The following is a 27,441-nucleotide window of genomic DNA, read 5'->3' on the forward strand; positions in this document are numbered from 1 at the left end:
TTTCAGACGAAAGAACAGCAAGAGCAAGTCCTAAATCAGAGCAATAAAGTCTTCCTCTACTGTGCCTTCTTGGACTACAGGTGGGTCTGTGTTCGGGATTCAGACGCACAATCAATACTCAATAATTCATTCGGATGTTGAGCCAAAGATGCTTTTTATCTTGATTGTCGACTCTTTGTATATTCTTGCTTGCATGTTAAAGTTCTACAGGCTTTAAATCTCGAGTAATGACCAATGATTTGGAAAAGGTGTATTTCCCTTTTCCCATTCAAATCAAAAACAGCCAGAGTTACATGTGTTCCTGTTTCTGTTTATCTTGAGCAACGGGCCTCTGGAGAAAAAATATGGCGATCTGATAAAAGATTCAGAGAGCATAAATCATTTTAAAAGGGAGTACGTTTTCGTTGGATCCAAAGGCTTCCTCTCTTCACTCCCCTTTGCCCTGAAACTTTAGAAAAATGTGAATTATAGGATTGCCCTGTCAGATTGTCCTGGTAAATTAGGTAAAAGAAATTCTCTGTGTGCCTCCCACAGTGGATCATGTTCGTCCATTTATCCTTGCCAGCAGTGTTCCTATGAAATGTTTGTTCTTCATGCTAGGGTTGTTATATTGATATATATGGGAGTATATTGTCTCTGTAAATAATACCTAATTGTCATCCTTTTCAGCTCAAATGAAGGAGTATGGTCCAACGAAGGATGTGTACGGTCAGATGGAAACATGACGTACTCCGTGTGTTTGTGCAACCACCTTACCAACTTTGCCATACTTATGCAAGTGGTGCCCTTAAAGGTATGACATTTTAGCTACTCTCTAAAGCTGCTCAAATTTATGTTTGTTTTTTTCAAATGATCAATGGATTGCATCAGACAGCTGTTTTCAGTGAGGAAGTTCAGGCAAAGTTAACAACTTGCTTGTGAACATAATGAAGCATTTAGCAGCTAAAGAGCCAGATATTTACCTCGGGAGTTGGTTGAAACTAAAACAGAACTAAAAGGAATTAGGAAGTGAGTAGAGTGCTGCAGGAATGAGTCCTCAAATCTGGAAATAAGTTAGCATCTTTGCACTTTCGATTCGCTCATCTAAAAGTCAATGTTGTTTTTTAATGCCTGAATTAAGATCTTTAAGCTTTAGAGATTTTAACATTTTGCTCCACAAGATACGTCTGTAAATATCACACTTTTTTAAACTTTTACTTGTCTTTAAAAGGCAATTGATTACAACAACAACAACAACAACAACAACAGTAACAATTTACATTAAAGGGAATGGCAATCGTCTTTGAGTACGGTATCCAGTTCTTACAATACATCCATGGACCTGTTATTTTGCATGCTGGATCATTGTTAAACTGCCATTGTAAACATTATTAGTAACACCTGTGCAAGTTTTCATTTAATCTGTTGAAGGGAAACAGTGAACCTCCCACTACTATTTAGAAGCATCCCTCTATCCCAGCCATATTTAAAAGCGTCCCTCCGGCTGTATCTTTGTCACATTAGAAGTTCATTTGTAGGAACATAATTGGACAGGAAGCTATGGTTAACCACAAAATAAGCCACCAACCAGAACCCCCGACTTCAGCCTTTGGACAGTTTATCGCTCCTCCCTGTAGGTCAATTGTAAGCAGACCTACGCAGTCACAATGTCGGTTTCACTGGTGGTTTTGTGCAGAAGTACCTCAGACAACCATGATTGAGTTTGGTATTTTTGGGTCTCTGCAAAGGTCAGTGGTCCACCCCTCAAAGACCACACACTCTCAAGAGACTGAAAACGGTCCCCTTGAAACATCTGGGCTAATACTTATTCTCTCCTCTGAACTCCTGCACAGCATTTTACAATATCTGCATGGAGAGCAATCTGGAATACCAAACCTGTGTACTTTGTCACCACAGTCTAACTCTTTGTTATTCAAGAATATGTGCCACGGGAGTATGGTTACATCCAAAATGGCTTATTTAAATAGAAAAGAGGACTTCATTTTTGCAGCTAAGTGGGCCAGTGCTGTATTTAAAGAGCAGAAGTCTATTTGATGCTATACTTTCCCTTAGCCAGTCTCTAATTAGTGGGCTACTTCATCCCTCAGCTGCAAGGGAACATCCCACATATATCTTTTCTGGAAGGCTGAAACTCCTCTGCCCTCCTAATGACAGGCACATGTGAAGACAGTTAATGGAGAATCAAACCCAAACCCTCAAAATAGCCTGAACTCCAAAACAACATCAATACACTAGGACGTACGCCATGGAAATGTGCATATAGAGAAACACAATCTGTCACTCTTTAACTTTTTGGCCAATGTACATTTGCATATCCAAAATAATCATAATAAAAAAGATGTATGACTGCACATTTACAGTGAAAAACCTCTCATAAAACTGTCAAAACATGTGAATATACTTATAAAAAAAATAAAATAAAACGTTTTAATTCAAACGTTGTGTTTTATCTTTCGCACAGGGGGATTTCAATCATTTTGCTAAAGCTTTATGACACTATGCCCAGTCTTGGGAGTCCCAATGAGAGTCAGTATTGTGTTCTTCATCATAAACTACATGGGGCCCCTTTCAATTTTCCTGGCTAATGATACAGGCTGAATGAAACAGGTTAACTAGGGTTGCCTGTGCTTTCGCAGCACAAAAAATAATGTTTTTACATGTTTTTTTGTTGTCCATTGTTGATTTGTTGATGGTGATGTGTCTGTGCACTCAGCTCACTACAGGCCACAGGGTGGCACTATCAACCATCGGTTATGTTGGCTGCTCAATTTCAATCTTCTGTCTTGCCATCACTCTGGTCACTTTTGCAGTTCTGTCGTGAGTACCAACAACTTAACAACCTGTGCTGTACATCATTCACCTTTTATGTTTTAAGTGCTCTTATAGAAAAGCACTATACTGCCCTACAAAGCCTAAGTGCAGTAACTTTGAAATCATGAGTAACGTGAATTCTGCACACTTTAAAGCCTGAAAATATAGAGGTAGCATTCATTTGGATAAAAATCATACCGTGGCAAACCAATAAACCATGATCTATCATAAATGTGCCAACTATTAGTTTGTTGGGACAATAAACAAACTTTGAAGTTATTTTTTATTGTTTAAATGATTTCGTAGTTACTGCACTTTGGCTTTGTAGGGCAGTATAGCAAGTAAATGTGATGTTGAGCTTCTGCTGCTCTGCAGGTCAGTGAGTACCATCCGTAACCAACGCTACCACATCCATGCCAACCTGTCCTTCGCCATTCTGGTGGCTGAGATCTTACTGCTCATCAGTGCTCGCTTCGACCCAGGCACGGTACGTCCACAGTACTGATTATGTTAATGATGATGATTAGAATGATGAGGAAGAAGACAATCGAGAAAAAATGATGATAAGCGATAAAATGAATGTTGAGGATTATAATAATGATGATGGGAATAGTGCCTTGTTGTTTATTCTAATAACATTATAATTGTTAAAATAGATAATGGGAATTTGCGTTACACAAAGATGATGTGTGAGGAGAACTACAGTGTAAATGTCAAATGGGGTCTAAGTAAAAAAAGAAAAGAAAGAAAGAATATATTTAAAAGAAGAAAATGCAATCCATTGCTACCACAGAAAAAATAGTGATCAAAATATAAAAAGAAAAACAAGCAAAATGCCTTTTAATAACTATGCAATACATAAATTACAATTTAAAAAGTAGTTGTTTTGATGGTAAAGATCCTGATTTTGTCTCCTGTCCCAGCTGCCTTGCAAAGTCATGGCTGTCCTGCTTCACTTTTTCTTCCTGAGCGCCTTCGCCTGGATGCTGGTGGAGGGACTCCACCTCTACAGTATGGTGGTCAAAGTGTTCGGTTCTGAGGGCAGTAAACACTTCTACTACTACGGCATTGGCTGGGGTAGGTCCGCTCAGCAGTCTTTAATAACTATAAGATGTAAAACACAGATGATGTATCTGCCATATTTGCTCCAGAATATAAAAACCATTCATGTCTTATTCCTTGTGCCTCATTTTCTCTTTTGTGTGTTAATATAGAGCCTATACTATTTCACCTTATTGTCCCTAATTTAACCCAGTGTCCTCTACCTCATGCCAGGCCATTACTGTAAATATAATTTGACCATTTTTAAGTGACCTAACTGGTCAAATATTGTTTATGAAAACTAAGTAACTATGACCCTGTTGGATAAATCTGCTTTGCATTCCAGCATAACAATTGCCCGTCCTGATCTGAGTGAACTGGAGTTTGATGGACAGATAAAAAGAATCTGGGACAGATGTATACTGTCTTAGGCGGCTGGGGAATGCATAGTCTCTCCTTCACATGCTGAACCCATTAGGGGGAAAACGATCCCTTTTTTATTACTTCCTTTCTTCAGGCCAGAGTGATTTTTCATTTTGTGTGGCCAACTGCGAATAGTGTGCTGGAGACTTGTCTCACAGTCAGAAGTATAGCTGTCACACATAAAAAGTAAATACTCATTTGAGAATGAATTGCTGCAGCTGTTGACGACTTCTATGACTACCACTATCTTTTATTTCCTCCTCCAAAGTAAAAGTTTCCTCGTACTATATAATGCTGGAAACCTTTAGGCTCAGCATGTCAACTGATAAAAGAATTAAAAAGTCTCATTTTCAGGGATATTAGCCATGAGTAGCACAGCAGATCATTTAAAAAACTGCCACTGGGTGATAACGTGTATGCCAAGACAGGTGCTACAATGGGTGGAGTTTACCATGTTGGACAATTAAGTGTCACAAGGCTGTTTGCTAAAATTAACAGAGGCATACTTTCAGATGACACTGCGGAGATTGAAATTCCCCTATTAAGCTTATTTATTGGTGCATACTTTGGGGTTTCTTTTAAGACATGTTCAAAAACACATTATTTTTCTCATACTGTCTGTCTGAATGTATTCACCCCCCGGCTCAAATGCTACGTTTTAGCTCCTGTCTCTTTAAGCTCCCCTCCCCTGATTGGTCAGTGTTTCAGGGTCTTCCCCTATCTGCACTCTTAGATTCTCTGCACCGTTATTGCAGCCGGGGAATGACTGTAACAGCAGCACTGTAGTATATAGTGTAAAGCTGTGACTTTTTTTTCCCCCTGCTTGATAAACGCACATAAGCATACGGGTGACAAAATACACATTCCTGCTACTGGTTTTATACTGTTCCACTGATCAACCGTTGGTGGATTTGGCCCCATGTCTTGTTAATCCAGTCATGGATACTATGTGACCTCTTCAGTGAACGTGTAACATGTGTGTTTTTTTTGTTTATTATCAGGCTCTCCATTGGTAATATGTGTGGTGTCCATGACATCAGCCTTGAACAGTTATGGTGAGGTTGACAAGTAAGTATTACCGGCACAAAAATAAAATCTTGTGAATTATATTAGATTATATTCATTTTATTCCAGTGGCATTGCACGAAAATGACATCACCTGTGGAAGAAATTGAAACCACTGACTGTGTTCGATGTTATTCTGAAGCTTTTAGGTTTACACTGTCACATATGTCATTTCATATTGACATTACAGCATTACAGTATTTATACTTGGAAGGGAAAGTGTGATTTTTTTTTAGTATTTTTTTTTACCCCTGCCCCTGTCCTTGCTTTCTCAGCTGTTGGCTATCACTGACCAATGGAGCCATCTGGGCCTTTGTGGCACCGGCCCTGTTTGTCATTGTGGTGAGGAATTAGCATCAGTTAGCATTTGTCATTTTTTACAGTTCCCAATTTGCTGCACATTTTTAGAAACAATTGAATCTTTACCCATTCATAAACCTATATTCTATTCGAGCAGGAACAAAAACAAAATCATATCTCCTGTGCCACTGTGTAAAATGTGTTTTACCTCCTTGCTGATTTCCAGGTGAACATTGGCATTCTGATATCTGTGACCAGAATCATATCTCGAATTAGTGGAGAGAGTTATAAGGTTCATGGAGATGCCAACGCAGTCAAGTGAGTTGATTAGTTTTCATGATCAGACCAGTGCTCTTTTAATTTTGTTCTCTTGATCAAGGTCACTAATACAAACATGGTTGCCTATCGCTTTGTTTTAAGGCTAACCGTAAAAGCAGTGGCTGTGCTCTTGCCTATACTCGGCATTTCCTGGATCTTTGGCGTTCTCGCTGTCAATGCACACTCTTTGCCGTTCCTGTATATTTTTGCTGTATTCAACTCATTACAAGTAAGTGCTTCAGTACGGATTGCTCTATTTTCTAAAATGTTTGCAGCTATTTGTGAAAATGATGCTTAAGTTTACATTGTTTCCTTTTCTTTAGGGGTTCTTCGTCTTCTTGTTTCACTGTCTTCTCAACTCTGAGGTATGGTGCTAGATATATTGGATGTGTATTTTTAATGTTTTGATCTGTCACATCTTGTCGGAGAAAATGCTACTAAACCTTCAATTAGTCAAGATTATTTTTCCTAATTAGCAGAGAAGGGATGCTGTTCTCTGTTGCACCCTCAATTTCTAATTTACAGTAGGGTGATAAGATGTGTTCTGTCTGGCATTTGTCACCATTATTTATTATGGCTTTGCTTCCTTCTGTAGGTCAGAGCTGCTTTCAAACACAAAACCAAGGTGTGGTCTCTTACCAGCAGCTCCATCCGAAACATCAATGTGAAGCCATTCAACTCCGACATTGTGAGTGCTGGTGTTAAAGATTTACTCAAACAAAAATGAGCTGTTTAACTCTTAACTGCCTCAGTCTAACATTCTCCTTTCCATCCTCTAGATGAATGGAAACAAGGAAGGAGTGACTCCCACCAAGATGAACACATGGGACAAAAGCACCAACTCGGCCAATCGTATCGACCTCTCCGCCGTGTAGAACCATTTTCTGTCTGTGGCTGGAGAGCAATCTGAAGCTCACTAGTGTGGAATGACAAACACTAAGCCAGAGTATTCTCCCACTATGTTATGCAATGAATTGGACACTCACCCAAGGGAAAGTGATACCAAAGGACATGTTGTGTAGCTGACTTATAGCTTCACTTTTAAAGACAAACAGACTCTAAGGACTGTGCCTTATTATTGTCATAAAAAAATATTGTGTTCCCAAAAACAAGAGCAGGGATTTCCGAGGAGGTCAGTGAGAATCTTAATATCCAGGAGTGCAGTTCAGTGTAGTGGAGCTTCTAGATTTTCATTGTTGCATGGTCCATCGCTATACTGCAACTGTCTTACTAATTGACAACAGGATAGTTTGACATTTTGAACAATGCTGAGAGTTAGATGAACAGATCGATACCACTTTCATGTCTGTTGAATAAAAAGCCACTGCCAGGAGCTAGTTAGCTTAGCTTAGACTGGAGGCGGGGGAAATAGCTAGCCTGCCTCTCATTAATAAACACATCATATTTAATTTATTCAATAGTAAAGGCTGGTACACCCTGGTACAAATACAGTATAAGTGTATACTATTTGTACCCAGTTGTTGGTAGCAAACAATGCTATTTTCACTCTCTTTTTTTTTGCCTAACCCTAAACAAGTGGTTCTGTTGCCTAAACCTAACCATGTTGCTTTGTTGCCCAAACTCAATTGTGTAGTTTAGTTGACTAAATCTAACCAAACTGCGAAAATAATAAGTCAACAAAGTCCTAATTTATATCCCAGGCTGAATTTGAACCGTGTTCTTCTGGGTGAAAGTCCAATGCTTAATCCATTCACCAACAGTTACCTTCCACATATTCTACTTTATCGCTATTTGAAGCAGTGGATGAGGCAACGTACCAATGTTCCCCGGTCACATACACATTTTTTTTTTTTAAAAGGGTCCAATGTTCCCCAATTTTCACAGAAAGGGTCCTATGTTCATGTCTGTTATTTTTTCCACAATCAGTGCCCGGAAAATAGGCTTATGTGGACCCTAAAACTACCCTCTAATCCTGACCCTAACCGTAGCCCTAACAAAATGCTGAATTAAATCTGTGAAGGCATAGGCTTATGCAACCGGGGAACAGATTGCACGGCAAAAGCTATTTTCACCTAGGTATAAATAGAAACTCCATTATTTAATCTGTACAAAAACAGAAGTGCAAAATTACCCATTTTGGTTTTACTGTTATGTGCCAAGCTAGCTGTTTTCTACTGTTTTTAGAATTTGTCCGAAGCTAACCTAAGCTAGTATGCTGCTAGTTTCATATTTAGAGTGGTAACCATTTTTCATCGAACTCTCAGCAAGAAAGCAAATGAATATATATTCCAAGTATTAGTCAAAACATTCCTTTAAATCACATAGATCTGTTTGGACATAGAAACAGGGTCCCCACGCATTTCCAGCAGCATTTGGCTGAATCAGGTTCCTCTCAGCTCAGGACAGTAAACTTAAAAGAGAGAGAAGACTGGAGCACAATGATAAATTTAGTAGCCTTTAATTATGCAAACAAAAAGACCAATGTTACGGCACTATTTTGTCTCCATCAGAGTCAAACAGGACAGAGACAAGGTAAACAGACGTACAGTACAGTATAGTCCACCTACAACAGGTGAACAATCCTTATTGGATAATTGGTTGAACAGGATTTCTAATCCATTGCACCACAATCACATCAAGGACAAAAAGAACAGAGATATACTGTATCTCTAAGTTACAAAGATTTAAAAAATTTACAGAATATATCATCACGTGTAACAGATCTAAGACAATATGCGGAGCAGTGAGTTGATCACGTCACCGTCTCCAGGAGAGGGTGACTTTTCTTTCTATTCCCCAGAACTTTAATGATGCTGCAGAACCATGTTCAGCCTGTGCAAAGTGGCCAGCAGTAGCATAGTCCATGTTTTGTGTTCAGATATACAAATCTTTAGAACTATTTTAGTTTGTCCAACATAAAGCAGATCACAAAGACATTTCAGAATTGAGGCAACTCGTGTGCTGCTACAGTTTAGGAAGGAATTAATGGTGTGTTTTCTACCAGTAAGTGGATGTGTAAAGTACTTAGTGTCCGTTGAGCAGGCAGAATAAACCAGTCTGTCTCTCTGGTTGCAAGATCGTTTAAACATTATCAAGGGATGCACTGAGCTAATACTATTCAGAGATGCATCACTTTTCAGGACATTAAGGATTATCTTTTGGACTCGACTAGACTGTTTTTTTTCTATTCCCCAGAACTTTAATGATGCTGCAGAACCATGTTTAGCCTGTGCAAAGTGGCCAGCAGTAGCATAGTCCATGTTTTGTGTTCAGATATGCAAATCTTTAGAACTATTTTAGACCAAAAAGACATTTCAGAATTGAGACAATGCATGCGCTGCTACAGTTTATGAAGGAATTTATGGTGTGTTTTCTACCAGTAAGTGGATGTGTAAAGTACTTAGTGTCCGTTGAGCAGGCAGCCTGTGTTGGTGAATGAACCAATCTGTCTCTCAGGTTGCGAGATCGTTTAAATGTTATCAAGGGATGCACTGAGCTAATACTATTCAGAGATGCATCACTTTTCAGGACATTAAGGATTATGTTTTTGACTCGACTAGACTGGAACTCATAGTCTGAAAAAATTGGCCAATAGGAATATGCACGGTGTAGGATGATTACTCTCAACTTTTTGAAGAGTATTGAGTGTTTCTGCGCAGGGGTTTGCAATAAATCGTAGTCTCAAAAATTTTTGTTCCTGATTATAATGCACATGGGTGTGGCATTTTGACATTAGCAATGGTAGCTCCCACTTGGGGATTACCATCCAATAGATTTGAAAACCGCTGAAGTTTGAAATCCGTTGAAGCCGCTGCTCCTTTGCGTTGAAAGGAGCCAGTTGAGGTGGTTCGGGCATCTAGTAAGGATGAATCCTGGGCGCCTCCCTAGGGAGGTATTCCAGGCACGTCCAGCTGAGAGGAGGCCTCGGGGAAGACCCAGGACTAGGTGGAGAGATTATATCTCCATGCTGGCCTGGGAACGCCTTGGGATCCCCCAGTTAGCGCTGGTTAATGTGGCCCGGGAAAGGGAAGTTTGGAGTTCCCTGCTAAAGCTGCTGCCCCCGCGACCCGACTCCGGATAAGAGGCTGAAGATGAGATGAGATGAGATTTGAAATCCTGTTCCAATCCAACGAGGATTGCTCACCTTTTGTGGGTGGTCTATACAGTACACCTGCTTACCTCGTCTCTGTCCCGTTTTAACTCTGACGAAGACACAGTGGTGCTGAAACATTGGTTTGTGTGTTTGTACAATTAAACGCTATGAAATGCATCAATGTGCTACAGCTTTCTCCCTTTTAAGATATGTTTTGACATGTAATTCTTATCAAACAATACAATAGGGCAATTACATCTGTTTCATTTACTAGCATAAAATTTGAGATGATCCTTATTTTCAGGGTATGCTCGGGTACACATGCATAAACCTGGATGAAAAAGACCAAGTAAAGCAGCACATGTTCCTTATATCAAATATTAGATTCATGCCTTAAAAGCAAAATAATGGTTTCACCAAGCTGTCACAGTATTCATCATCACAGAGGACAAACTGCTTATTTTACTTGGATGAGCTTCTTTTAAGATGCATCTGATTCGTGCAGCTTTAATCCAGTTTGGGGGACAGCGTAACACAACAACTGCATGATGTTATTCTGATATAATGTATTTATTTATTTCGTGATTGAGTTCTGTATCATGTCTTCTGCAAAGTGCCACAGCTCTACACTCAGTATGTTGTCATGTAAAATGTGTGTATTTGTGTGTTTTCTCTCTTTAAAATGAACTGGTATATTTGCAGTACCTCACATCTTAGTAAGCTGCAGTATATTGTGCTTTTTGAGGAATAGTGGTTGTGTTTCGACACAATTCTGTGAAGTTTTACGGTGTCTTTAGCTATTTCTGTTGCTAAATTCTTTTACATTTTCATACATTTTTTTGTACAATGAAATATGTTCTCCAACAGATGGACTTGATGAGGTGTTGCTTTTTTTCTTAGAAATACTGTGAGAATGGAGGAGTTGACATCATTTAAAATGTCATCAACTTTACACTGTACCAACATTAAGTTTCCTAAAACAGTATTTACTGTAAGTCACTCTGCGCTCACTTTTCATGTCAAACGTAAAGTTAATTATTTCAATATTTCTATGCTTGTATGGCCTTTAATGACTGTTGTCTTATGGTACTATGGTTTGTGCTTCCAATTATCTTTATTATAAAACGTTTATGACAAGAAATATGCGTCATCTTTATTACATGGTTTTCACTATGTATTGTTTTGGTTGTAGGCTGGTGGTATGACTTGTGCTATTTGGTGGATGTGTGTGTGTGTGTGTGTGTGTGTGTGTCTGTGTGCGTGTGTGTGTGTCTGTCTGTGTGTGTGTGTGTGTGTGTGTGTGTGTGTGTCTGTGTGTGTGTGTGTGTGTGTGTCTGTGTGCGTGTGTGTGTGTGTCTGTGTGGGCGTTTGTGTGTCTCTGTGTGTGTGTCTATGTGTGTGTGTGTGTGTGTGTCTGTCTGTGTTTGTGTGTGTCTGTCCGTCTGTCTGTGTGTGTGTGTGTGTCTGTGTGTGTGAGTTTGTGTGTCTGTCTGTCTGTGTGTTTGTGTGTCTGTGTGTGTGTGTGTGTGTCTGTCTGTCTGTCTGTGTGTGTGTGTGTGTGTGTGTGCGTGTGTGTGCATACCTGTGAATTACATTACTAATCCACCTTGGCAAGGATGGCTTTGAACAATACCAGAACCTGACAGTGTGTGACTGATGTGGAGCCATACTGCATTATGCAAAGAACTAGAGATGCCAAAAAATACAACCAACAAGGAATTCTTGTGTTAAAGGATATGTTGACAACTGTCCATATCTATGTTTAAACAATAGCCAAGGGGCAGTCAATGCTGTGTGTGAATATGTTCAGGTGGTGCAGGACAGGTGATAAACGTTATGGATTTTCTTGCACAAGGAATACTTTATATGTTTCTTTTTGTCAATATGGTGTTCACTTTAAGTGTTTGTACATTGCCTATACATTTTATTATCACTATAACAAACAACAGCCATTACAACACTACTTTCGGAGAATGGTTTCTCTTTGAAAGAGGCTACGGTTTAAAAATAAGTCTTATCCAAATTAAGACATTGAATTACGAGTTTACGAGGTGTCCCTGAAGGCACCATCATCAAACCTCTGCCTGTCTGTTCGCGCATGCGCGCCGTGAGACATGAATAACTCCAGCAGTGTACGGGTTAGAAAGGTAAGTAATATCTGGGCTTAGCGTCTGAAAACAAAGCCTTTAACAACACTAATGTGAGTTTTTAACTTCTACCGCTTTTATAAAAGTAACAGAGGCGTATTTGAATCATTGAATACGCACAGTGGGTCTCAAATATCGTGTTTGCACACAGTTGTTTATTCCTGCGCACGTTGTTTTCGACTCTTTGTGTTGACAGAGACTTCGTAATGTTGTCATCAGTATTTTCTTCGAGTATGAAGCTCGTCACGTGTGAAGACAGTATTTTCCATCAATGAAATGGGATCTACCGGCACGGGGGAAGTGTCGTGGGACTGCGCGTCTGTTTCAGCTGGAAAAGAAACCTCTTGAAGTTGTCCGGATACTTGGACGCGTTTATTTCTATTATCCATGGAGCCTGTTGGGAAGTTTGAGTTCAACAGGAAAGACCTCATTGGTCACGGCGCCTTTGCAGTTGTGTTCAAAGGCAGACACAAAGAGGTAACACTGCACATGAGACTGATTCGACCGGTCATTGTTAATAAATGTTAGACTGGTGTGTTTTACGTGCTGCTTTTATTTCACCCTCCAAGAAACGTGACTGGGTCGTTGCTGTGAAATGCATCAACAAGAAAAACCTGGTCAAATCTCAGACTCTGCTCGGCAAAGAGATCAAAATATTGAAGGTACTGAGTTACTTTTAATGTTGCCACACATCCTTTGTCCCTCTCTGTGTGTACCCCCTTTTAACTCAAATGTTTTTTTCCAACCTCCTCTAGGAACTCAAACATGAAAACATTGTCAGACTACTTGACTATCAGGTAAAGGTGGTTTGTCTTCTCTTCCCTCACACCCATCAGCACAGTAATGCTCAGTAACCACAATACATACAATACCGGTGTCTTGGCTGCCGGTGCCACATGCTGCAAATGTTGACACGCTGCTGCAACATTGAACGTCACTTGCCGGTGACTAGATTTTGCTGCCGGATGTTGTAGTTTTCCATGGGGCAAGCGACCTCAATGACCTGAACTGGATCTGTAGTTTAAATTAAATGGAGCATTTCTTTCTTCAAACTAATGATTTTAAAAAGATTGAACACTGGGTGTATGACAGATTTAAAAGCATGCTATTCATTTAGGGTGTTTCACGGATTGCCATAGAATAAATGAATATCCTGAAACTTTTCTAAAAGGTCACCCACATTACAGGCAATTAAACCACTTGCTTGGGTGTGGGTTTGCGTGTGTGCTTTCCTCTTCTCGTCTTACTGACACCTGCCAGACACCAGACTGGGGTGAGCTGATCTCTCACTATTCCTGACAGATGGCAGGGTGCAGCTCAAACAATAGCTTATAAAACACAAAGTAGAATCTCACAGCAGACACGCACCAGCATGCAAGGCTAATGACTTTAAATTACATTCTGGGTCAGGCTCCAGGAGCGTTTTGTGGAACGCAATGTTTTAATTTAACAGCGGCGCAACCTGCTCTCTCTGTTGTCTGTTGTGTGTTATAGGGACTCTTACGCCACCGCAAGTGGTAAACACTTCCTTCACTGAAATAAACAGACTCTAGTTGCTTTAACTTTTTGTAAAAGACCAAAAAAAGTCCATTTGTTCGCCCACTCTTACTTCAGTTGGGTGGGACTGACACTCTAAACTTCTCACCCTTTTGCCCCACTCCATGTCACCGCTCCGTGGCGTTTTCAATGGCAATGAAGTACGGTGCCATGACGGGGTACAGTTTCAGGCCCCTGAGTTAACGGCTGTCATGGGGCCCAGAATTTCTAAAAACGCAGCTGGTGATGGGCCAAAAAAACAGTCATCTCAGTCTAAATAATGATCTGGTGTCACTTGTTGTGTAACCTGGGGAACTGCTGCCAAAATACTGATGGGTTCTTGGTATAAGTCCTAATTACCCACCTCGCTACGTCAAATAAATGAGATTTATATTTGTTATTTTTTACACTGTGTTTTCCAGTTACTTTTTTAAATGATAATGACCATTCATCTGGTTTCATCAACAGGAAATCGGAGGATGTGTGTATCTCGTCATGGAGGTGAGTTGTGTTAGAAAGGGCAGTGACTGGTCAGTGGAAATGGAAATTCACAAACAAGCCAACATTGTCAAAGCTTCTATTAAGACTTGTCTGTCTCATCTTTTCAGTACTGCAATGGAGGCGACCTGGCAGAATATCTACACTGTAAGTTTACTACATCCTGCAGGGCTTAATATAGCTCATGCCTCACAACTGTAAAGTTTTCCGTTTCACCTGTGGTGAAAACAAAAAAGGGGACATTCACATCACTTCTCACAGTTGCATTAGAGGATCAAACTTACAGTTGATTTTTTTGTAAATGTGTTTGCTTACTTTTGTGTTGACAGCTCAGTTTGGTTTTTAAGAGGCTTGGCTGAGTTTTTTTCAGGGTTTTGAAGGAATAATAGGATTTTAAGAAGGCAAATAGAAAAAGCATAGAATTCAGGTTTGATGTTCCAAAATGTCAGTAAATTATCACTAATACCCCCGTGTGCTTGACCCAGATAAAATCAACCTCCTATGGTTCATGGTGATGAGTTTTTTCCTACAAATGATAGAAACCAACATTTTTCAGTTCAGAGCACCTTGTGATTTCACCAAGTTTGTCACTAGACTCTCGCGCTGAAAATGTCCCACACCTAAAGTTTCAATCCCTTCTCCAAAATATGATGACGCTGCCGAAGGCGTGGAGACGTTGGAGTTGATTTTTCCCCGGCTGACTTTAACTTGTTGGACCCTTAAATGCCGAAGTGGATCATCAGGCTAATTCTGTCCCCCTGCCAGCGTCTCTTATTTTGTAGACTTGCCCATTCTGTGTCCCTGCCAAGGAGGCACATCCAGCTATTTGCAGCACTCAGTCACACTTGGCAAGGTTCACGGAGCACCCACATGACCTCACCCATCTGCCACTCACTTATCCCCTGTGCTCCGGTGGAAAAATACTGCAGCTAGAAATACTGAATATACTGGGAAGTGGGGAGGGAGTGCAAGCATGTCAGACGGCCTCAACATTAATTTCCAAATGAATCCCCCTCGTAAACAAAATTCTCTTACACAAAGAATGATAGCAGTGACGCTGATGTGAGTAGAGTTGGGTAAATCGAACTTTAAATTAATATTTAGGGGTGCAACTGACAATTATTTTCATTTTTATAAATCTGTTGATTGTTTTCACAAGTGACCATGTACATTACATTTTTTTCAAAACTCAAATTGATGTTGTTATTATTATTATTATTATTATTATTATTATTTTGTCTGACCACAAATTATTGTAGTTTAATATCATAGTAACTAATAATCAATTAATCAAGGAGTCAGTTGTAAAAAAGAATAAATGTTAACAATTCTTTCACTTACCACACACAACTACCAATTAATTTCAGGTTAGAGGTTCTCAATTTAGTTTTTCATTTTGCTAAATTTGTTTTACATTGGGCTCTGGCAAAATGTACTTTATATCCTAGAAACCAATTATTCAAATAATGGTCACATCACTACAGTCTAACAGAATGGCACTAGAATAGGGTCAGCATTTTGGGAATGAATGCTACAAGTTTTATTCCCAACACCTTGCTTCACCTCTTCATCATCTACATAGCATGCAGTATGACATACTTCTATTTACTGCCATGCAAACTTCCTCCTAGATCATCTTATGCATTTCATCCCTCTGACCCTCAGCTAAGGGCACGTTAAGTGAGGACACCATCCGAGTATTCCTGCAGCAGATCGGTCAGGCCATGAAGATCTTGCAAAGCAAAGGCATCCTCCACAGAGACCTCAAACCTCAGAACATCTTGCTCTGCCACCCAGAGGGGCGTAGGTCCAGCCCCAGCAATACCTGCATTAAGATAGGTAATGACTTCAGTCGGCAATGTATTAAAAGAAGTGAAGGTACCGTATGTCTGTGAACATTGTTGTCAACAAGTTGGTTTCTAACTGTAATTGTCACCTTATTTCTCAAACCTTCCAGCTGACTTTGGGTTTGCACGTCATCTCCAGACAAATACGATGGCGGCCACGCTCTGTGGCTCTCCCATGTACATGGTGAGTATTAAACTCTTTTAAACTGGTTTCATGCGGCAACAAGGTGTAATGTCAGCGTGTCTCTAAGCTGTGTTTGTCTGGACATAGGCCCCTGAGGTCATCATGTCCCAGAACTATGATGCTAAGGCTGATCTGTGGAGCATTGGTACTATTGTGTACCAATGTCTGACTGGAAGGGCGCCATTTCACGTGAGTATAATTTTAAAACACACACACGCACGCACACACATACAGATACATCCCTCTGTTTAGGTAAACTGATTGAGCAATTCTGTCCCTTACATAATGAACATGAAGCATCCCTTTCACAACACAGAAAAACATGATCCACAACGCAAGCAGTACCACCTGCCTGCTGGGTGACGTGCTCCCTCGTCTCCAGTGTTATTAGTTGGAAGAGGCTGGAACAGCTTGACTACTTGTTAGGAAAGCACCCTGTTTACACACGAGGGACATTGCAGAAATGACAGCGGGCCACTTCTCCCAGCCCAAAGCAAATATTGTTTCACAACACTGGGTATTACTTTCTACTGTTCACGTGGCTGCTCAGATGACACAGATCAACTGCTTTTTGCCGATTGCCTCAGTTGTAATTTATGTATAGACACGTGCTAATGTTTTGTCTCTTCTTTGGTTCCTTCTCTGTCTCAAGTTTATTTGTATCACCATATATGAGCAGTTAAAGAAGAAGAGACACTCTGTTCTTTGACCTTATGTACCTATTGAGGTTATTTATGTCGCTGTTTCCTTGAATGTGTTTTCCTAGTGAATGAGAGGGTAGATTGACTTCTATTCCTGCCAGGCAGGTCTGTGAATTGAGATAAGTCCAAGGGTCAGTGTGAGGTTAGCTGCTGCTGCTGCTGATGATGATGATGTTTACTTAGCTGGCATCTCCAGGCATTCCACTCAGTGGGCTCATCAAACACCCACATATTATTTATGTTTGGATTATATGGCTTGGTTTGTCTGTTTATTTGTCTGTTTGTCAGCAGCATTACGGAAAAACTACTGGCCTGATTTTCATGAACATTGGTGGAAAGGTGTAGCATAGACCAAGAAAGAACCCATTCAATTTTGCAGCAGGTCCAAATTGGATGGCTACTTATACTTTAATCATTTCTCACTTTTGTTCACTTTGGGAGATAGGGAATTTGTGCTGCATTCACGTCGTGTCAGAATAATAGGAACAATTCACACCGCATTAACATTGTGAGATGCCTTGGCGGAGGTATGCACTCTCCTTGAGGCCTTTAGTTTTTTATTGGTAATAATGTAGTCTAATAAATAGTCAAACTTCCACTATTCTTTGAACGGATGCATTTGTTTACATATGTTTGTTTGTGCATGCAAATTTCAAATTTAAATTGTAAAGTGTAAGTGATGTTTGGTATGTGTGTGTATGTGTGTAGGCCAGCACACCGCAGGAGCTCCGTTTGTATTATGAAAGCAACCGGATCCTCTTACCCAGGTTAGTGGACGACCCCACGGCAACAAACATCTCTACTGCACCCACACAACACGCACAAGTGGATGATATGAGGAGGGGGTAAACAGGCATTACCATACAGTCTATGGGCATTACAGGGAGATCTGTCTTCTCTGCATTCAGTTTGTTGATGAATGACTGTGTGTGCATGAGAATGATGTTCAGTGTGCGCACAGCAGATTTCCAGACCACATGCACAAACATGTGGGTCATTAGCACTCAATAAATCCCATACCACCACTAAAAATAGTCCTCTTATGTGGAAGAAACAGATGCAGCCACCTAACGGGCCTGATCATCTAGAACTTTCTCAGTCCGCCACTCTCACACAGCTGATATTTTAAAAAATCTAACCAACGTATGATGCTAGATATGGTCTCCTGTCTAGGATATACTTCTTTATATAAAGTTTAATAAAAAACTCTTTGTCTCTGCTTTGATATCAGTTGACATGTACCTTTAAAATCAGTTCTCCTGACCATTTATAGTTATTTTGAACACTGAATCCCTCATACTCAGAACTTGGACCTGGAAAGTGTTCAAAGGGATTCATGGATTGTTTTCGCATAGCTTCTTTACACACTTTTCCAGCCTCTATGTTTGGCTCACAGCCATGCTTATCGTTCACAGTAATAAAGCAGCGTGATAAGATGCAGCCTGAGGAGGCATGGTTTGTTGTTTTCTTGTCATTCTATATATAACCTGCTCCGAGCTGCCAACAGGTGACCAGCACGGCTATCATTTTTCACATGACCCACATAGCTCCACACAGATGTAAACTCTCTCACACACACACACACACACACACACACACACACACATATACACACACACACACACACACATGCACTCTGTCTGTGTCAGTATGCCCTGAGGTTTTGCACTTAAGCCACAAATTAGATTAAAAATTCACACATTTTACTGATGAAACACCCGAATAACCGAAATATTATTATTTTAAGACCACATGTATCATGAAAACACAGTGAACAGACTAAAGCAAGTTCAAAATATGAATGTAATAATACATACATATAATACCAACACGTAGGCTACACATACAACACACTGTATAAAGCAGCATGCAGAAATTAACCCACTCACTGATTTTTCCCAGCATCCCAAAGGAGACTTCTAGTAACCTCAGACACTTACTGCTGGGGCTGCTGCAGAGAAACCACAAAGAACGGATCGGCTTTGGTAAGCCTCTGCCTTTTCAGAACCCCTTTTCATACTTTAGCATACTTTCATACATTTTAAAAAGCTTCTCTTACATCTTACAATTTTTACATTTGCAGATGAGTTTTTCCACCATCCTTTCTTGGAGAGAAGCTTACCCACAAAGAAATGTATGGACTGCATCTTACTTCTCTCCTTACAACTTAGATTTGATAAAGGAAATGTAGCCGGGGTCCTAATGAAAGTTTTTTTTTTTTTGACAGGCTCTCCAACTCCCGCACTATCTTTCCCCAGTTCAGGCTCGGCCAGTTCCTCTAGCAGCTCCTCCACATCCCACCAGGCCTCCCCTCAAGTGCGTACCCATCTCTGTAGTGGATTTATAAAACAGCATCCCTTGGTCAAAGATGTGAAAGATTAAAGGTCCCATATCATGCTCATTTTCAGATTCATACTTGGATTTTGGATTCACTAGAATATATTTACATGCTTCAATGTTCCGAAAAGACATTATTTTTCGCATACTGTTTGTCTGAATATACCTGTGTTCACTCTCTGTCTGAGAAAGCACAGTCTGCACTGATTGGTCAACATTTAAGGTTCTTCTGCATCTGCAATTTTAGTTGTGTCTGCACTGTCATTGCACCTGGGGAATGATGGCCCTGTGGCACCTGTGGCGCCTCTACATAGTATAATTAGAAACCACACAGAAGTTCTGACAGCTCGTTTAAAGTCACAGTTTCTGAATAGGGGGCTGTGTCAATTTATCATAGCTATATTTGAATAAAGTTATTTATTTTTCTCTCTTAGCATTCCGATGGAGACATGCACCGTCTTCAGCCCAAAGCACAGTATTCCCCTGCACAGGACATCCCTGGTTTTTTGCTGAAAGAAATAGCTAATCAAGACAGTATAAACACCTCATCTTACACAGCGGACTATGTCATGGTGCCTGCCCAGTTTCCAAGTAAGTCATCTAAACCTCTCTATAAATATATGGATTTGTTTTTATGGGACAATTTTCTTTCTGGAGTCTGACTATTTCTATTTTACGGCTTCGTAGGTGAGTGCGCATGTGAGGTGGAAGTTGGGTCACCCATTGAGAGCTGCCTGATATACAGCGGGTGAGTAGTCAATCCGAGGAGTGGACAGTATATTGTTAGTTAATCAGGCTAAGAAAAATATGATGCTTTTTGATATGTACAAAAACACAGTGACAATCACCGTCTTGCATGGATGGCTGTAGAAAAAACACAGAACAGATTTGTTTTAAAAAGTTTTCCAAAATGAATTTTACCAAAGATTATTCATTTTGCAGACAGAGCTAACACGTGTCTTTCTTTAGGAGCTCACTACTGGCTGAGAAAATCCCAAGAAATGCAGGAAAGACGCCTCCACGCTCCCCTCTGCTGCAGTCTCCCTCCAAGCCTTTTAGGTAAGAGAAAGTGGGGAGGTTCAGATTCTGGTGGTTTATTTTATTTATTTATTTATTTATTTAAAACCTTTATTTAAACTCAGGAATATATTGAGGAGCAACCTCATTTGCAATACAGCCGAGACAAAACGTATGAAAAATATATGAGCAAATCCAAAATATCAAAAAAGTAAAGTGACACAGAATAACGAATACAGAGAAATCTAGTTAAAAACAGGAGCAGTTGGAAGTAAGATAAGATGCAGTTATATATTTAAATTCTCCTAATGATAAGAGTGTGGTAAGTTTTAGGTGGTTTTACAGTATGTTCCAGGCGCACAGTAAGAAAAGCAAGATTTTCCAAATTTGGTGTGAACAGAGGGAACCTGCAGTGTGAGCCAGTCATTTCAGCGTGTATGATGGAGACTTGCATTAAAAGATGCTAAAGAGTTGATATAGGATGGTAATAGACCAGTGAGAGCTTTTAAAACAGACAAAATCCAGTGTCTATCACGCCTGTTAGATAGCGAGGGCAATTCAACTTGAATACAGGTCACAATGATGAATTTTGCAGTTGTCGCATTTAATAATAAATCTCAGGGCTGAGTGATGTACGGTTTCAAGTGGGTGAAGAGGAATAGATGATGTAGGTTTAAGATGAAAGTGTTCTGAGATAGGTGTTGGGTGTGAGCCTAAACCCAACATTAAGTATATTAATTTTTAGTCCAATGTGAGAAATTCCACAGTTTTTTTTTTTACGTGATTTAAAGTAAATGGCATTCCTGTTTGTCTAATTCCTTTGCTTCCTCTTTCATCCATGCAGCAAGCCTGTTGAAATTGTTGTCCATAAGTGCAGCCCCTCAGTGCCCATTCCTGTCCCGACTCAAATTCGAAATTATCAGCGTATGGAGCAGAACCTGCATCCTGTCGGCTTGCATGGCTCCACCAGGCATGTACAGCCGCTCAGGCATGTTTCATCTGTACCCACAGCCCTCAGTGTCTCTTTTATTTTACCCATTCTCTTCTGCCTTTGTCTAACTACGTCTCATATCCTTCAGGGTCACTCTCTGCTGTGCTGGCAGCAGCTCCCCACAATGTGGAGGCTATAGATCTCCAAGTCCTGGATTTGTCCTCAACTCCCCACGGCTGACGACTGGAGGAGGCCAACCGCAGCAGTCCTCCCCGCTTGGTAGGCATTTCGTTCAACTTTTGGTCCATCTATTATGGGAGTGTTTGTTAAGCAGAGCTCTTTTACAGCAATGATCTAGGTCACACTCCCACAGCTTGACACACTACATGGGAATGTGCCAGTGCAGTGTCACATGTTGTTGGCCAACAGGGCCATTTACGTGTTAACATATTATATTTGATGGTCTAATCAATTGTATGTTATATTGCTGTACTATACAACATATTATTAGGTTACAGGAAGTAATGCCATATACAATGTTATATAGCTGCAAACTTATACTACACTATATAGTATGTTATTGTTGTACTATTATGTACAGTTATTCTATACTATATCACCTTATACTATGCCTCATTTCCTTCACTGTATCATCATGTATCATGATATTATACTATTATGTTAATACAATGTACACCACTGTCACTTCACCATGACATTTTGTCTCCATTTTGTTTATGTGCCTCTTATCTGTATTTATTTCTGTTATTTATGTCTGCTACAACTATGTTTGGGATCAATAAAGGTGTATTTTATATTACTTATCTTACTCTAGGTGGAATGACCCCAAAGGGCTCTGAGCAGACTCTCCCGTTCAGCTCAAGAACTGGAGTGCTCGCTGGCTCTCCTGACATGCCGGACACCTCCAGTCCCAAGGTCACCTTCTGAAACATTGATATTACTACACACCGTCGTCATGTATACTTGTTTCACAATGCAGAGAGCATATTAGCTTGTGCAATTTGGTTTCACCTCTCTTCAAAACAGCAGAAGTGACTAATTCTATATGACACTTTGTATAAGTACAAGCAGCTCACACAGTAAATTATTTTTTCCTTACAACCAACATCACATAATTGTACATTATCGATGCCAGCAATTAAATTAGGTGATAAGAACTCTCTTTATCACACTCACACTTTTTTTTTTTTTTTTGAACGGCAGGTTCGATCAAGAATGCCTACCCGCATCAGGACCGTTCCAGACCTGCAATCCCTTGACCCATCTCAAGCTTCCCCTACCAACCTTAGCAGAAAATCGACCCCAAAAAAGGGTTCCTTTGAAAGGTCAGAACAGTATAATATTAATAAAAAATATACTGATGAATAGTTGTTATGAATATAACAATTATGGTAAATATAACCTGCAAAATCACATGACAGTGGAATGAAATGGGAATTTGTATGTGCTTATGTCACTAAGTCATTCATATGAAAACTTGCCGCCTGGCACCCAGAGATGTCACACAGTATAAAAGATGCACCATCTGATACATTATTGAATGCTCTGAATGGTCTATGTGGCTGTATTGAATATCCAGGTCACTGAGTACAGGCAGGCTGTCTGACATGCTTCTGAAGGCGGCCATTGGAGCTCAACTTCTTGAAGAGGGAAGCGATGAGAGCCTCAACAGTGAGAAAAGCATGGATATAACAGGTACCAGTGGGAGCAAAAAAATAGGACCAATTAAATGATTTCTGCTGATAATGCTTGTCTTTGTTCACCAGTTTTTAAGACTTATGTAGCTGTTGTTGTAGATTAAAAAAGATGGGTACATATTTCATAGCCAAATATAATTAAGTGACCCTTTTTAGAGTCATGCAACGAGAAGGCTTTATGTATTAATGAAATCGATCCCTTTTGTGAAATAAACGTGTCACTGTGGAGGCAAAGCGAGGTATCTGTACCGGTATATTACAAAGCACATATTTGAGGTATCTCCTGGTATTACCATGACATTTACTTGGCTTTAGTTCAGCTTGGCTACTCTTTCCAAGGACGTTTTAGGCTTAAACTGTTCTTGTTTGCTCCCACAGCTCCACCTACTGGATGGCATAGAGGCTTTCAGTACTTAGACAGCCCACCTCCTGTGGTCTTCACTATGGGCTCTCCATCCAGAGGAAACACCCCCCCTGATACCACAAGGATGTTCTCAGGTTGGTGTTCTAACTGCCCTGAATATTGACTTACTGTCGCTTTAGTGCGTCATTTTGGCTTGTATTGTAGGAGGTTTGTGAGAAGTCCTTTAATTCAGTACATTTATGAGTGATCCATTGAGGCTGTTTTATTTATTAAGCACTGCCTTCTCTACTTTAGAGTTCATTTACAGCATTTGTGCAAATTAATTAAATAAAAATCTAAATCAAAACACAAGTGCTGATAGTTTTTATCAACCAGGTAAAATTTGAGGTAAACTATTTGAACGTGTTTTATAGTAACACAGCGCATAATAAGAGCCGCCTGGTTATTGTAAACCTAAAAGGTGTGTTCAGTTACTCCCATGCTCTCTTCATTACTTGTATTCCCACTGTTCAGGGTTCAGCTCTATTTCTTCTTTGTCTTAAATGCAGGCTCCCCCAGCTACATTAACTCAGCCTGGCTACTAAACAGTCGCCTTCTCCAAGAAAGAAGCCGTAGAAACAGTGAGACTGAAGCCATGGACGCTACTCCACATTGCAGTTTGGTCTTTCACCCTCCAGAGCTATCGGAAGATACACTGATAGAGGTACGACCGAACACTATGTTGACACCATCCAGGTTGTTTTAAAAATTACAGACCTAATGTACATATGCAGATGAACATAATTGACAAATTCAGATTACACATGAACAGTTTCAGTATTGACAGTATTTGTTCTTTTCACAGTCTGCTCATGCAGATGCTCTGAGTGAGCTGCGTTTCACTTTGGCTTTTGTTCACTGTGTCATGGAGTTGGCTTCATCTAAGGACTCAGGACTGGATACCATCAGCAGTCCTGATGTTTCCTTTCTGGAGCAGAGCTTGGTGACAGATCAGATCAGCCTGCTGAGTAAAGAATGGAGGTATGAGGGTTTTTTTTAAAACATTTTCTCAACATGTACAATAGCTCCCTCCCCTCACAACTCTGCTTGAAAATGACTGTTGTTCTGTATGTGCATGTCCCAGCTATGCAGAGCAGTTAGTGTTGTACATGAAGGCTGAAGAGTTTCTGTCATCAGCACTGCACACTGCTAAAGAGACTATCAAACAAGGACAACTCCTTCCCTCTGCTACAGTCAAACAAGGTAAGTGACCTCTGGTTTTGAGTATCAAGAATTATCCTTTTGTAGTGTATAGTCCTTGAGGAATAAAAAGAGCTTTTGGGTGTTATCGTCTAATATATTGAAAGCATTTAAATTGCAAAAAGAGCAGTTTGCATTCAACTGTTGAATGGCATGGGTCAGTTTGTATTTGTTATAATAATGTAATGTCATTGCATACTGTATTTCCTATGTGCAGTGGTCAGGAAGCTGAATGAATTGTACAAGAGCTGCGTAACATACTGCCGCAGCCTCAACCATCGCCTGCAGACCTTCTTGCTTGACAAACAGAAGCTCATGGACCGCTTCAATGGACTGACGGCAGAGAAGCTCATCTACAACCACACTGTGCACATGGTGAGCTCACCTCATAGCAGGGGGTGTTGATATTCACTGTCCGATGTGCATCTTTATTTAGGCCTTAATGTGTGTGTTCTTACTGCATTTAGGTACAGTGTGCTGCTCTAGATGAGATGTTTCACTATGGCACAGCATCAGTCCAGCGCTATCACAAAGCCCTTTTGCTGATGGAGGGTCTGTCTCGAATCATCACAGAGCAAAAGGACATCGACAGCATAGATAAATGTATGTGGCAGCACTATGACAAACAAACCACAACGTGAATGGATCCCTCTTGTGATCTTGCCTAAATCTTGACTAGTTTGATCCTAATCTGAGTTTTTTTTCAATCCCTCTGCTCTCAGGCAAGCAGTGTATTGAGCGACGCCTTTCTGCTCTGCAGACTTAACAGCAGTCATGAGGTCCACAACGGTGGCCACAGCAACTGCATTATCTTGCCTCATCCATCTGCCCTCAATGCAAATGGATCCTCCTAGACTCTCAATACACACAAGCACTTTGATCTATTTTAAGGGGAACGACCACTGGAGCATCTGCTCCTATCCCACTAGCCAGTCTGTAATCTTCACATGAATGCACAGAAAAGACTGGAAGTCCTGTTTTGGACAAGTTCTTGAAGACAGATAGTGTCATGATTGTTTGAATAATTTGATCAGGTAAAATGTTTTCATTATTTGTTTTGTTTCGTTGCAGACTGTATATTTTAGTGTGTTGTTTTGTGTTTTGCACCTAGAATAATCTGATTGAATAATAACTCATTTGAAATCAGATGTACTTGAAACAAAGATTCTTTTGTTGTTTTCTGTATTTTAAAGCATTGGTGTTATGTGTACTGTAAAAGTTCACCTGCCAACAGAATGAGATGACCAAATGTGTAGCAGTAATAGTAAAACTGTGCCTGCGTTTTACACTTTTCATCACAGCCGACTGGGGGGATGTAAAGGTAATCAAAGTAGCAGGCTATGTTTCGCCCTCATACTGAATAAGTGAGTCATATAGACTTTCATCATAGGCTGCAATAAAAACATTTTAAATGACAAGTATGTTTTACAACTGATGCAACAACATGCCTTCCGTCAGGTGGCGATGTACTTATGTACTTAGTACTTAGTATTTTAACTGACATTGACTGCAGTGCTGATGTTTATCTCCTGTGTGTTTGTTTGCGTGTAAGTGTGTACATTAGTTTGTTTCCTTTCCCGAGTTGTTTGGATGAAATCTAAAAAGATTTGTTTGTGAATTAATTTTTTACATGATTTTTTGCCTGATAGTGCATTAGTTTATTACAATTCAATACTTTGTGAAACTGTTTGTGTTAAAACGAAAGTTTGTTAGAATTGATCTTTTCTACTTTTATGGCTGCCGGACAGATTTGCCAAAATGAATTGTTACGGACTGTGTGATGAAAATAAATAATATTTATTATCAAAACTATGGATGATCTTCTTGTGTTTTACTTTGCATGCTATTTTTACCTTTGTCGTGATATTTACACCTTCTACTGAAAAAAGCTCCAAGTCAATTATTCATTTGGTGCGTTCATCAGTTTTTTAAGGACTAAATACAAACAATATGGCCTTTAAAGCACCTTCAGCCACAGACTCACTCTCCCCTGGTGTAATACTGAACACCGGAGGAAGTCCTTTTCTTCCAGTGGCCATCAAACTCTATAATTCATCTCCCCCCGGTCAGGTAAAGAACAGTGGAGACACTGTGTCCTGAACAAATGTCACTTTGTCACTTTATACCACTTTATATCATCACTACATCACTTTATTCAGTTGTATTGTAACTTCAGTCAGAAATGCTGCTACACTTTTAACACTGTTTCAATAATCACTCCTTATCACTTATTTAATTTGTACTTATTTTATTTCAACATGCTGCTAAACTGGTGGTTAAACAACACGGTGTGTTTAACCACGTCTGTTGCACTCTGTCACACTTAGTTATTGTTTGATTTATTTTGATGTTAGCTTTATTTTATTTGATTATGTTAGCTTATTGTCACTCTGATCCTTTCCAATCTTTGTATTGAAACTGTTGCACAATAATTTCCCTCGGGATAAATAAAGCTTCTTGAATCTTGAATCTTGAATCTTAATAATGTTGTTTTGTTTTTCTATTGGAAGAGATCAAGTACATAGTCTACAGAGAGGTACATACATCATACAAAAATATAAATAAGACAGTAACATTGCCAGGGGTTGTCTAAATCATGTATGGATATTTAGAGAAGTCCATATGTATAACGTTCTCAGAGCCTTTTTGATAACGGATTCAGAAATGAAATGTATATAATACATTTAATACAGCTACATGAGGAAAAAATTTTAAAAAATTAGGTTTATTAATACTGAATTTACTTTTGCAAATTTTGAAATTTTGCCGTTAGAATTAATGCATTTATTATAAAGTATAATTCTTTTTTTCCCCAAAACTTTATTTCATATCACAATTTTCCATTTACATTACAAGTTGAAATACACATCAATTTACAAAAACTCATTTGAGGAAACATTTGCTTGCATT

The 27,441-nt window shown here is 39.7% G+C and overlaps 2 protein-coding genes across 3 annotated transcripts in view; both read left to right on the forward strand.

The window, feature by feature from the left end:
- adgrd1 (adhesion G protein-coupled receptor D1) overlaps window positions 1–8,867 on the forward strand; it is a gene marked incomplete at its 5' end in the record, with an annotated part of 36,643 nt that extends 27,776 nt beyond the window's left edge. The window contains 12 exons of the mRNA XM_083913138.1: window positions 7–80; window positions 670–793; window positions 2,714–2,817; window positions 3,187–3,298; window positions 3,735–3,888; window positions 5,277–5,343; window positions 5,616–5,682; window positions 5,867–5,958; window positions 6,061–6,187; window positions 6,282–6,323; window positions 6,554–6,646; window positions 6,738–8,867. Of these exons, the coding sequence (XP_083769264.1) occupies window positions 7–80; window positions 670–793; window positions 2,714–2,817; window positions 3,187–3,298; window positions 3,735–3,888; window positions 5,277–5,343; window positions 5,616–5,682; window positions 5,867–5,958; window positions 6,061–6,187; window positions 6,282–6,323; window positions 6,554–6,646; window positions 6,738–6,833 (1,152 nt within the window). The 3' untranslated portion in view covers window positions 6,834–8,867. The remainder of the gene's footprint in view (window positions 1–6; window positions 81–669; window positions 794–2,713; window positions 2,818–3,186; window positions 3,299–3,734; window positions 3,889–5,276; window positions 5,344–5,615; window positions 5,683–5,866; window positions 5,959–6,060; window positions 6,188–6,281; window positions 6,324–6,553; window positions 6,647–6,737) is intronic.
- A 3,248-nt stretch (window positions 8,868–12,115) lies between these two features.
- ulk1a (unc-51 like autophagy activating kinase 1a) lies at window positions 12,116–26,321 on the forward strand. 2 transcript variants are annotated; one of them, XM_083911838.1, is made up of 28 exons: window positions 12,116–12,159; window positions 12,356–12,636; window positions 12,729–12,821; window positions 12,915–12,956; window positions 14,164–14,196; window positions 14,304–14,340; window positions 15,859–16,032; window positions 16,151–16,224; window positions 16,312–16,413; window positions 17,634–17,692; window positions 18,828–18,910; window positions 19,009–19,059; window positions 19,153–19,241; window positions 19,697–19,853; window positions 19,950–20,010; window positions 20,232–20,321; window positions 21,124–21,249; window positions 21,359–21,489; window positions 22,046–22,146; window positions 22,435–22,556; window positions 22,811–22,926; window positions 23,307–23,426; window positions 23,841–23,995; window positions 24,137–24,312; window positions 24,416–24,534; window positions 24,749–24,906; window positions 24,999–25,134; window positions 25,254–26,321. In XM_083911838.1, exons 2-28 carry the CDS (start codon window positions 12,547–12,549, stop codon window positions 25,295–25,297), a joined length of 2,739 nt encoding a protein of 912 aa, XP_083767964.1. In that variant the 5' UTR covers window positions 12,116–12,159; window positions 12,356–12,546; the 3' UTR covers window positions 25,298–26,321. The 2 variants fall into 2 exon arrangements, with proteins under 2 accessions (XP_083767964.1, XP_083767963.1); XM_083911837.1 differs by having other exon boundaries at window positions 12,150–12,212.
- The last annotated feature ends 1,120 nt before the right edge of the window (window positions 26,322–27,441 follow it).

This window comes from Echiichthys vipera (assembly GCF_963691815.1).
Source record: "Echiichthys vipera genome assembly, chromosome: 4".
In the NCBI taxonomy this organism is placed as follows: Eukaryota; Metazoa; Chordata; class Actinopteri; order Perciformes; family Trachinidae; genus Echiichthys; species Echiichthys vipera.

What these genes read in the sequence shown, in the direction of transcription:
- ulk1a (XM_083911838.1), top strand. Translation starts at nt 12,547, where the DNA reads ATGGAGCCTGTTGGGAAGTTTGAGTTCAACAGGAAAGACCTCATTGGT. An exon ending in TCAGACTACTTGACTATCAG is followed by an intron (nt 12,957 to 14,163) that starts GTAAAGGTGGTT and finishes TTTCATCAACAG; the next exon opens with GAAATCGGAGGATGTGTGTA. An exon ending in CTCTGCTACAGTCAAACAAG is followed by an intron (nt 24,535 to 24,748) that starts GTAAGTGACCTC and finishes TCCTATGTGCAG; the next exon opens with TGGTCAGGAAGCTGAATGAA.